This window comes from Ostrea edulis, chromosome 1, assembly GCF_947568905.1.
Source record: "Ostrea edulis chromosome 1, xbOstEdul1.1, whole genome shotgun sequence".
In the NCBI taxonomy this organism is placed as follows: Eukaryota; Metazoa; Mollusca; class Bivalvia; order Ostreida; family Ostreidae; genus Ostrea; species Ostrea edulis.
This window is the reverse complement of record NC_079164.1, coordinates 48,001,827-48,014,260: the sequence shown is the minus strand read 5'-3', so window position 1 is coordinate 48,014,260 and position 12,434 is coordinate 48,001,827. Positions and strand designations below refer to the sequence as shown.

Here is a 12,434-nt window from a genome sequence, read left to right as displayed (position 1 = left end):
TTCTGCGCATGATTCAGGTTTTACTTATCTGTATATTTTAATAGCTGCCTCAAAAATTTAGAACGAAAAAGTCCTGTTTTCTTACTACATCTGTGTCCATTCGAACTAAAACCTCAGCTCCGATAAAGTTTTTCTATCTACGTTGTCAATGTTTGAACTATGTTGGTTATTGTATGTATTCATGTTTCCAATACTACAAACACAAACGATTGATGTGAAATGAGGAAAATAAAACTTCCATAGATGTAAAATTAGTTCTAGACCGTTGAAAAGCAATTCAAGTATTACATGGAGAATTTAATACAATTTTCAAACCTATTTAAACAGTATAACACATCGTCATAATAGCTGACTTCCTTTATGAAACTTGAATGACAATATAACTACCAGCAATGCATGCGTATTCCTTATAAATCTAATTGCCTAGCCTGGTAACTCAGTGGTTAAAACGGGTCCACTGCTGATTGAAACTTTTCAATTTCAAAACATTGTACGTATCCTCTATTTTCCATCCATATCGGATTTCTCTGGTGTCATTCCTCTTTAACCGAACTTGGATGCTTTTATTCAAAATATCAATTAAAATAGATATAGAGCAAAGGTATTGAAACTTAAGGGAAAGGGGGGGGGGGGGTAGGATATTAGCAGGTAAACTAAAGTGGTTACGTAAACGGGTAAACTTTATTGAAGCTGTGAGTTTTCTGTTCGAATGAGTTTTTAATACCTAGATGATTTAAGATTAGTCTTGAGGAAAGTGTAGTGGGAAAATATGTGAATCTTTCTGATATTTCGAGGTGGCTATTGAAGCAGCGCCGTAAGTCAAAGAGTTTTACAAGGGTGGATCTGTAGCTCTCTGCTCTATCCGAAATTTTCCCCAGCTACATATTTGTAGCTATGACGTGTTACATGTAGTATTAAAACTAATGTTGAACCCTGTACTAATGCCAAGCTGTAGTAACTATACTAGTGTTTGCTTGTCAGAAATAAAGACAAAAGTGTCAAAATAATTTTCCCTACCGCCGCCGCTATGAGGTTGTTATCGGTTAATCGAGACAAATCTCCATTATCACATACGTTTTAACAGATCATCATCAGAATACCGTTGCCATGCACGTCAACAAATTTTCCGATTATGGAAAAAATCATTAATCCACACACCTATCTCCTGTATCCTTGGAAACTATAAGACTCCGAATGACCCTCTAACAGATAGTTACACCAAAGTAAGACGAAAACGCGAAAACTTCTAGGCCTATGCTCGGCGCTTGAAGCAGGGAGGAATCTTTATCGTGCCACACCTGTTGTGACATGGGGCATTGGTTTTTGCGGTCTTATCCAAAGGGCCGCCCCATACAGTGGAGGTCTGAATTTTGCTGCTGTCATAGGCAAGAAACCACCCGGTGACTTGGACCGGTAAATGTCCTACTGAATATGAATAAGGTAAAATCAAGAGAACGATGACGCATATCTGTTATTTTAAGAACCTGTGGCTTGAAATTTGGCATGCAAGTAGTTAAAACAGTGATTTATGCAAGGAGACCGGCAAATTACGCACATCGCACCTAGTTTCTGATTTTTAAAAGGATTGGAAGCGAGTTAGTAGTTTTTTTTATCTGGGTCAGGATTAGACCCCTTTCTATATTTATAGTACGTTCACCGTTCGCTCTCAGCGTGCGTTCACCGTTCAAGTGGGAAAGAACGTTTCAGGGACTGTATCTCAGAGTTCGAGCCCAAAACGGGCTTAGTCCTTTTGCATCGATACATATGGTGTTTCGGTGAAAGACGGTCTGTAAAGAGCTATGCACTGTCCTACGATTGATTGATTGATTGATGTTTTCTGCCACACTCAACAATTTTTCAGTTATATGGTGGCGCCCAGTTTTTATTGGTGGAAGAGAGAACCCAGATACAATGTACCTGGGAAGATATCTCCACCGACCTTCCGAAAGTAAACTGGGAAACTTTCTCACTTACTGGCGCGAGCGGGATTCGAACCCGTGCCGACAGAGGCGAAAGGCCGTTTAATTTGGAGCGCGATGCTCTAACCACTTGGTCACGGAGGCCTTCAAATCCCTGAGACATTTAGATATATCGACGACGTTTTATCTATAAAATTAAAAACAACAATAATTTTTATTCATATGTCGATTCAATATATCCCTGTGAACTAGAAATAAAAAACACCACAGAGTCGTCCACTTCTGCTTCTTACTTATATATTTTATTGAAAGCAGATATTAACAGCAAACTAACAACCCAACTTTACGACAAACGGGATGATATTTCAGATTCTCCATCGTCAACTTCCCATATTTTTGTAGCTATATTCCATCATCGCCTGCATATGGTTTGTATATATCTCAAGTGAACTTGTTCTGCTAATGACCAGTTTTTAAATCGAGGCAGTCTACTGACGAACAAGTTGATGGTGCAGGAGTTTGAACAGTCTCATTTAAAGTCAGCATTTCGCAAATTCTTTCGCCATTATAAGGATTTAGTTTGCCAATACAACCTATCATTGGGTCAAATGCTGTATGACGTGTTTCATACCGATTTGGTACACTGATTTTGACTACAGATAACTCCGTTTACCTGATCAAGAGGTGTGACCGGTCGACAGGGGAAGCTTACTCCTCCTAGTAACCTGATCTCACCTTTGGTATATCCATGAGTCCGTGTTTGCCAAACTCTATATTTTGTATTGCTTATAGGATTTATGAGATTGACCACTGTTTGTTATCTTCGCCTTTCATAGAAGGCTTAAAATAACAGAACTGGACTTTGAACCCTGAACATCAAGAGTGTCAGAGCAAATTGAAACGAAGGCTTTCCTGTCATTTCTAAATGCTGTATAAGCATTGAACTGTGGTTTTTCAAGGTCATTTTTTCTCTTAAGCTTAAATCGTTTACTAATCAGATGACCTCTTTTCTTACAATAAATACAAGTAGGAAGCGATCCTACACCAGAGGAACCATCACGGAGAACGTCCCGACCCTGATCCGGACGTAGAATCATTTTGAGGTGGACACTTGAGAAAAGGGAAGACTGAAGCTTTATTTTTATCTGAGTTTTTATATGACCTTTCGATAATCTACTAGTTTGCCAAAAAGTTCTCCTTTTGAGAAAGAGTACATGTATACGTATCTGAAATAATTCCGCTTCCTCAAGAATTGTCACATTCTTTAACTACTATATGTTCTTAAGTGTTTGAAATTTTAATTAATTCCATTGATCATATAAATCTTTTTCTCTTGAAAATTCAACATATGTTTGATTGTCAAATTTTTCGTTATTTTTGAACTTTTGTCTGTACGCTTCGGGCACTAATTCACAAGCTTTTAAAATCGCGTCTTGACATTGTCATAATCGGAACTCCCAGCTACATGTATGACCAACGTTGATTGGTCGTATAATTTCAGTTAAAGTGATTTTGGACGACCACGCTATACCAATCTCGTCACTGAGAACAAAAGTAGAAATCTTTGAGAAGCCCTGCCCCCTCCTAGATTGCACAAGCAACATGCTGTTATTGGAACGTTAGTATAAACGATGAACAACTTTCAACTAGTACTTCTATTGGAGTTTCTTTAATCTCTAAAATTGTTACATCTTTGAATGCGGGACTTAATCTTTAATTTCTATGATTATTAACTTCCGTTTGTTTTATTGAACAGATTCATCGAAGTAATTGTAAAATACACGCAACAAGCATTGCTAACACTGTAGGTGCAACTAAGTGAGTTCCGGTGTTCGGGGAACTTAATACTTCTGCGTCATCAGTGTTGACCACAGGGTCGTACATGATAGATGTATTAAACCTTCGAAACCGGAAGTGGAAAAGCTGGTTCCCACCTCGTGATTCGTAGACAGGAAAGTCCCCAGGCATGTCTTCAGACTGCTCCATGTTATCAATGAAAACCTGAAAGATGAAAACGTCAAAGTTATTCTTGAAATGTAAAGTATTAGAGGCGATATTTATATTTGAAGAAAAAAAAATGTTTGGAACTCTGTATCATGATGAAAATTTTGATTACTGCATACAGGGTTCATTTCCCGCCTGTTTTATTGCCGCCCTTATCCTAAATGGACAGGTTCAATTGTGAGAATATAAATTCATTCATTAATTTAAAGTAACAACATATGAATTTGAACCACTGATTTAAAACTGGGCAAACTTATTTTCCAGTACATCCCAGTAAAGATTACACTGGGCGATAATTTTCCTGTATACGGTGATTATGACAATACGTTCAGGAGAGAAACAACTTTTTTTTGTAATTCATTTATTTTTTGCTTTCACAATAAACATTTACATATTAACAATACATGACAATATAGTATATACATATTTCAAGCAAGTGCAAACATATATGTGTACATTGTATATTTAGGAATGCATATGTACATGTATAATGTGAAAGGTATTTAATTTCGAAAAGATGGGGTGAGAGAAGTAGAGAGAGAGATATATATATATAAGGGGAAGAATTTTGCCTGAGAGAAACAACTTGACCTTTTTGGAGAACGATATGGTGACGTTTCCGCCCATTTCAAACTCCCGTTCACGATTGTGATTTTTCGGACCACGACCAGGTGGTGGGCGAGGAGGCTGTGTGCGTCGCTTTGGAGGTTTCCGTCCGAGAATTCGCAATGTCACGTCAAGATACCGCCCGATTGCTCCTCTACAATTTACACCACCGCTCTCACCACAAAATGTCCAGTTTGACAGAAGAATGTTGAACTTCACAGTCCCTGGCTTAACTGGGGTCACTTCGTCGTCAATGGTGACATTACCCTCCTCACGGAATATAAAAACCTGCAAAGCAAGTTCACCGCCAGTAGAGAGAACACTCTCAAAAGCTATTCTAGTAGCTTGCAGACCGTAAACTGTTACATTTGTTGGTCCCGTTATGTTGAATTCTTGGTTGGCAAAAGTATTGAACCTGTGACGCCTTGGTCCCTGTCCTGAAACTGGGGCCCCTCTGCCATCGACCTCTTGGATAGAATCAAAGTCAATCGTCATTGCATTAGAATCATTTTCCAGACTCTGCTTTCTTCCAATTCGTAGTTTTCCCGATTTCCCCAATCCTTGAACATGCACACCGTTTCCCATAAGTTTGCCTTCCCTCTCCCTGGGCGGCGGTTTGCCCAGGGCAAGAAGGAACAGTGCACACAAAGCTAAACCGCTGCTATAAAGATTCTGCATGACTGTCTGGTTACCAGTATGTTATGAGGATCGAAAGAACTGCTGATATCTCTATATTCCTTCTCTCATGTCCTGTTGAAATGTCCGTGTGGCCTAAACTCACGTAATAGGCATGGTAGCATATTCAACCAAGACTCCGTATTAGTTAATAACGCATCCGTGTCGACATGTACAAGTATAATCGCATTTGTCAATACATCACTCATTTAGAAAACATTGTTAGAATAATAAATGAAGTCTCCAGGACAATTGTATTTCAAAGCAATTGCTTACTACTCCAGCGAGGAAAATTAGGGAAAGGGGATCGGTTCATTTTAACTTGCTAGGACAATTCATTTTGATAGTGATATATATAATTCTAAGAATCTAGATTATTTTGCACTCAAACATATTTTTCATCAATCTTGACGAGACTTACTACCAGATTTTACACACTTCAGTGATTATGCAATACAGTTGCGATGATCACGGTCATCAAGTTTGATAATGTTGTTTTTACTAATGCAAAACAAAACAAAAATCTGCAACAAAACATATTGAAAATGCATTACGGTATCAACTGCTGCGCTTTACGCGCGCAGTCATGCATACATCCACAGGGGCTAAGCCCGTTTTGGGCCCGAACTCTGTGATACCATAAATCTACCACAGAGTTCGGGCCCATACATCATAGCACATTAACGTTCATGAGAAAATGGCAATAATAACGATTTGTAGAGAAAACAGTGGAAATGTTCAAGTTCATTTATTTCGCTTACACCAATAATCAGTGGTACATGAGGCACAGTAAATAAAAGAGGATGATAAGTCGTCTTAATGAATCGTGAATAGAAAAAAAAATATGATAAAATAAAAAATACAAGAGATACACATACTATAGCTGCAAACAAAGGAAAAGAAAAAGTAAGAGATATAAGTTATGGAGGACAGACTGCATCATGAATTTTAGTTATGAATTAACAGAGATTTTTCAACGATTTATAACTTGTATTTGACGTAGTCTCACTAAACTTAAGTATATCAATGTAAATAGATGTAAATAGTCTAGGTGGTTTGTATTACGGAAAATATAACGGAACCAGGATGATACAAACTACCACATCCTTCCATTGTTTGTATAAGCAACAACATACTTTTATTTCTTGAATTATATATATATAGGTGTTTAACAAGATTTTTAAAAAGATAAGGCTATTTCTAATAATTTTGCTTTATGTTGAAAAATTCACAAACATGAATAACCCATCTGTTACTTTGGAATCATTAGAATTCGTGGTGACTCAATTTTCGTGGAATTCGTGGGTATCCCTCACCAACGAATTTACATTCTCAACGAATAAAGACTTTCCAGAGTTATCTTTCTTACAAATTTATAAATCCACGAAATTACGTCCCCACGAACCCGTAAAAATTCAGCAATCCACGAAAATTGGCCCCCCATGAATTTAAATGATTCTACAGTATATATTTTTCAACAAAGTCATTATAATATATAGCTGGCCCATTGGTAACCACATGAACAGGCCTACCCAGTCAATGCCACGAGCAATTTGTAATTTCTTGCAGATTCAAAGCAGTTGAAATAAATGACCCCGGTGATGGCGTGGGGCCATAATAAGGAATTAAAGTTTACATGGGTATATATAGGAAAATCTTTCTTTTCAAGAACATCAGGGTCATGATTATGCAAATATTCTAAGGTTATGCAGATTTAAGTTTGTTTAAATCAGTGGAGGGTGGAACCATTTTGCATGGGAATTTATATTGGAAAATCTTTAAAATTGTTCTTTTCAAGACCAGCATCACCATGATTTATCATCATAATTATGCAAGCATCATCAGATACTACAGATTCAATCTTCTTCAAATCATGGCTCATAAACAGGATGAGGTCTGAATAGGGGATCATAGTTTTACATTGGAATATATGTAATCTTTGAAAATTTTCTTGTCAAGGATCACTGATTAGATATATTGATATGCAAGCATTCCAATGTAGTGCAATTTCATATTTGGCTAGGGTTGTCTTAAATCGAGAATCAAGGTTTTATATGATAATAATATTGTCCAAGATATGTAAAAACTATTTTCACTAGTAGCAGGGCCACACTAAATCGTATCAATATGCAAATGTTCTGAATTCAAGGTGTTTTCTTTTTCTTGAACTCAGGAGTTATAGGATTGGACTAAAATCAGCGATCAAAATGTACACAATACATGTATAAATGGGGGAAGATCTCTTTAAAAAATCTTCTTTTCCAGAACAGCAAAGCCATGTTAATAATTGATTTTGAGTCATCCCCATGTTGTTTGGATTCAAGTTTAGTTAAGTCACAACAGCATAAAGCTGGGTTAGGGTCAAAATTGATCTCAGGATTAAAGAGGAATTCCTCTGAGAAATGAGGACCAAGGTGAGCGTTGTAGCCCATTGAACTTCGTTTCTAAATCAATTCTTTTTATATATCATATCCTGCACTCTGACAATTTCTTTACACCACATGCAAAACTTAAAAATGCTTTTCTTCTGAAAAACAACCATGATCCATCATCAGTCATCTTCTCTTGAAACTGTCTCTGTCTTTTACCTTCTCATATTTCAGTGGGTTGTTGCCATATCTACATTTCATTTTGGTGGCTCGGACTTTGAACTCTCGGAGTTCTTGATTTCTGTAAGTGAAATCGGTCCTGACTTTCTATTTTCTCTCTATATAAAGCAAATTTATCCTCAATCACTCAAATATTTGATTTCTCAAAGTTCTTGATCTCCCAAAGTGAAATCACGATCCAGATTTTTTCTCTATATAACTAAGCAGATTTAGTCTTGATCTCTTAAACTTCACGTTATGGAGAGTCACCTGTGTGTAAATGTATCTTCCAGAACACAAACTTGTCCATATGATCCTCAGAACCAAACAAGGGTTTGACTGCTTTACAACTGCAGATGTCTTATGGGGATCCGGGTTAGAATAGGTCCTCAGTACCCCCTTGCTTGTCGTACGAGGCGACTATATGGGGCGGTCCTTCGGATGAGACCGCAAAAACCGAGGTCCCGTGTCACAGCAATTGTAGCACGATAAAGATCCCTCCCTGGTCTAAGGCCGTAAGCGCAGAGCATAGGCCAAAATTATGCAACCCATCAGCGGCAATGGTGACGTCTCCATATGAGTGACATACTCTCGAGAGGGACGTTAAACAATATTTAATAAATCAATCAACAAATGCAGATAATTTTAGGCTTTATTATTAGAAAAGCTCATTTAGTAGCCAAATATTTACATGCAACATGAATATGTAAAAGAGCGAAACATGTAATTCATTGGAATAAGGACATTTTTGCTATCCTTTGTATCGTTTTGCATTTCACCCTAGGTGACATTTGGCCAGACACGTCTTCTATCCCCTTTTATATATGTCTGTAGACAGGTGTAATCCTCTTACTTGGGTTGATTTGTAAGACTAACAAAGTCGTCAATCTGCGTTTTGCTTTACCAGTTGTTTTATTTCTAGAGTTTTATGCCAGCAAAAACTCATAAGCTAACAACTCCAGGTTCGTATTAAAATCTAAGTATAATAATTTTTGGGAAAAGGGCTACTGCATATTAATCCGTTCTCCTCATCTTCTCATAATGACAAATTTACAATTGTATATATATACTAAATAGTGACGTGGTCAATTTTGGCTAGTTTCAGTGACATTTCTGCGTCGTTTTTCATGCAGATGCGACAGTGAGCATTTCTAGTAACAAAACTGTCAAAATCGTCCCTTATCGCGTCATACGTTTTATCGACACACATATGGCCTAGTCCGTCATGATATTGTTGGACTACTAAAGATTCTAGTTCTCTTGGGAGAATCTGTGTCTCCATCCGAAAGATAATACATCGAGGAATTTATTTTCCTCTGTTACCGTTGCCGTGCTTTTTGCCAATTCGTTTCTTAATTTCTTGATGTAAACATCATTCTTTTGAGCCTCCTGTATGTCAATTTCTTTGGAAAGATCTATGAAAGGTTTAATTCACTCATCTGTTTGTTTGACCTGAAATGCAGCTAATTTCTTTGATGAAAGCGTAAAGGAATTCGAATATTGAATATTGTTTAACGTCGCGCTAGGAATAATTTACTCATATGGAAAAAGCCATTCGAGTTAAGAACATTTACTTCAAAGAAATTGTCCTTGCAATCAGGTTCATTGTCATTCGAATCTCCTTCGGTTCATTATCTTTGATATCAGTGGAGAGTCTATTATATCCCGCTATCCTTAGAACCCGAAGTTGTATCTGATTCTGCATTGGGGAGTCCAAAATGTCAAGTTTTTTTTAAAAAGAGCATAAGCTTCCTTCTCTATCGTAGACCATTTTTTGTGGGTTTTGCTAAGCTCGTGTGATAGATAATAGATGGGGTTTTCTTCTCTATCAGTTTGCTGGGTGAGGCTAGCACCGACACACTCGTCACTAACGTCGGTATCGGAGTATGACAGCAAAGGAACTACTGTGAGGCTCTTTCAATTTGTCGAAAGCTTTTTGGCATATCTCTGACCACTTAGAGTTCGCGTATTTTCTGGTTAAGTCGATAAAAGTTTCTGCTAATTGCGAAAAACTGGGAATTCAACGTCGGTAGTAACTACACATACCGATAAAACCTCCAATTCCCCTAACAGGTGCTGGTAACTGTCGAATCACATCTACCTTCGTGGGATCCGGTTTAACTCCTTCTTCATTAATTTTGAAGCATTAATATTCTGTTGTTTTTTACTCTTGTCACCTCTGTCATAGTTCGAGCAAGTCCATGACAGCGCGGGCACTTGCATCTTGGATCAGGTTTAAGAGGACCATTGTATTTGCTGGAGTTCTATGAGCACACAGAGATATTGTGGAGTGACAAAGGAGTCCAAGCATGCTATGAGAGATCCAACGAGTACCAGCATATTGGCTGTGCCCAGTAGTAAGTACCAGTTTATTGACCAACGTCTAGTTAATTGACTGAGCCCAATAAATATACCAGCTTATTGACTGAGTCCAGTAAATATACCAGCTTATTGACTGAGCCCGATAAATATACCAGCTTATTGACTTTCATAATTATCTATTTTGTATTGCTTATAGGAGTTGTAAGATTGATCACTGTTCGTTATCTTCACCTTTCATGTGATTGAAACACGGAGCCCTGGGCACATCGGAGGTGTGATTGGGTGCCTAGGAGATATAAGCATCCCCTGTCGACCGGTCACACCCACCGTGAGCCCTATATCCTGATCAGGTAAACGGAATTATCCGCAGTCAAATTCAGTGTGTTAAGAACGGCCAAACAATCTGTATGAAATATGTCGGACAGCATTTGACCCAATGATAGGTTATATTGACGAACTAGATCTTTATAACGACCATAGAATTTGCGAAATGCTGACTTCAATCGAGACTGTTGAAACCCCTGTACCATCAACTTGTTTGTCAGTGGCTTGCCTCGATTTAAAAACTTTACGCAGAACAAGCTCTTGCGTAACGAATCAGTTGAGAGATATAAACACCATATGCAGGTGATAATGGAATATTGCTACATAAATATGGGAAGTTGACGATGGAGAAGCTGAAATCATCCCGTTTGTCATACAGTTGAGTTGTGAGTTTGCCGTTAATGTCTTCTTTCAATAAAATATTTAAGTATGACGCAGAAGTGGACGACTCTGTGGTGTCTTTGATTTCGAGCTCACATGGATATATCGAATCGACATATGAATGAAAGTTATTATTGTTAATAGACAAAACGTCGTCGATGTATCTAAATGTCGAATTGACGTTTTTGAATAAATTCTGCTTCATATGAGTATAGAAACAGGTCAGCTAACAAAGGAGCATAATTCGTGCCTTTGTGAATTCCAACAGACTATTGGAAGACCTGATCACCAAAGACTACGAAGATATTGTCAATGAGAAACTCTAGCATATTTTTTATTTCGACTTCAGGGTATTTGTGCGTGGAATCAGAGTGGTGTTTAACAAAGTAAGGTTTTGGATGACTGATCACTACATATGAATATTTCCTTTCTCCATTTTTGTTGAAGAAGCAACTGTTTTTGATGTCAAAAAGTCTAGTCTTTAATTTATCGTGAGGAATGGTCGTGTATAGTGTTGAAAAGTCATAGGTTTTGATGTTATTGATTTGTGAAAAGTTTTGCGATTTAAAGTTTACTAAAAGTTCTTTAGAATTTTTTAGAATCCACATTTGATTAACACCACTTCTGTCATATGTAGTCACACAGTATGTTTGAAGTTTCTCCTACACAGCTGTTAATATTTTCGCGAGAAACAAAGATAGTGGCTTGGTAGACCACTTACTGGATCCAGCAATGTATCCTTGTTTGTAAGGGTTTTTATGTACATGTAGTTTAGGAATCCAGTATAGGTACAGTAACTCATTCATTCGACCCATTGACTGGGATATTAAATGTGTCTAAAACTGAAGCATGGTTTTGAAGAATTTCCTGTTTTGAAAGGGTAGTTGGAGTATAAGTACGATTACCAAAAGTGGAATTAATGCCAAGTTCGTTTAAAATACAGTTGTAATAATGAGCCTTACAAACAAAGACAATGTTGTTACTAGCTTTGTCAGCTGGAACCAAAACATATTCCTCATGTAACCTATCAAATTCTTTTGTCACCTCTGGTTTATTGAACACAGAAGGATAGATGGTACGTACTTTTGTTTTAATATGTCTAATGCGGGATATTAATATTCCTCTTATGCTTTTAACCTATTCTGACAATGTATTAAGTTAATCTTTTTCATATTTAACCCATCCACTGGCATAATCTTCGACAGAATTCACCATAGAGATGAAGTTCTGTCGCCAATTAAAAGACCGAGGTTCTCTGTATTTAGGACCTTTTAGAATAAGTTATTTGAGGTCCTCATTTTCAACTATATCAACATCACCAGTAATGATATGTCCAGCTGGACTATAGTTGAAAGAAGAACAAGAACACGTTGGTGGATTACGTATAAGATGGTCTATGTCTAGGCACTGCAAAGTTTGCTTATATAAATTAAAATGTTTGGATGCGATAGTAGAAGTATAGCTGTAGGAAATACAGGGTGTAGACTTGAACTTGAAATAAGTTGGAATACACGACTGAACCCTTTTATGACGAAAAATGTTGCTTATGTTGACGGCATCTATTCCTTTGTAAATTTGAGCTTAAGGAATTGTCGGCATAATTTGGAAGGAATAT

General features: G+C 37.3%; 1 protein-coding gene across 1 annotated transcript; it reads right to left on the bottom strand.

Annotated features, from left to right (window-relative positions):
• Positions 1-3,653: 3,653 nt before the first annotated feature.
• LOC125647547 (acidic skeletal organic matrix protein-like) lies at positions 3,654-5,374 on the bottom strand. The gene is made up of 2 exons (XM_056152740.1): positions 4,515-5,374; positions 3,654-3,920 (listed from the first exon to the last, which is right to left on the bottom strand). The coding sequence occupies exons 1-2, from the start codon at positions 5,205-5,207 to the stop codon at positions 3,678-3,680; spliced, it is 936 nt and encodes a 311-aa protein (XP_056008715.1). The 5' UTR covers positions 5,208-5,374; the 3' UTR covers positions 3,654-3,677.
• Between the last annotated feature and the right edge of the window lie 7,060 nt (positions 5,375-12,434).

What these genes read in the sequence shown, in the direction of transcription:
- LOC125647547 (XM_056152740.1), bottom strand. Translation starts at nt 5,207, where the DNA reads ATGCAGAATCTTTATAGCAGCGGTTTAGCTTTGTGTGCACTGTTCCTT. An exon ending in CCATATCGTTCTCCAAAAAG is followed by an intron (nt 3,921 to 4,514) that starts GTCAAGTTGTTT and finishes TTCATCTTTCAG; the next exon opens with GTTTTCATTGATAACATGGA.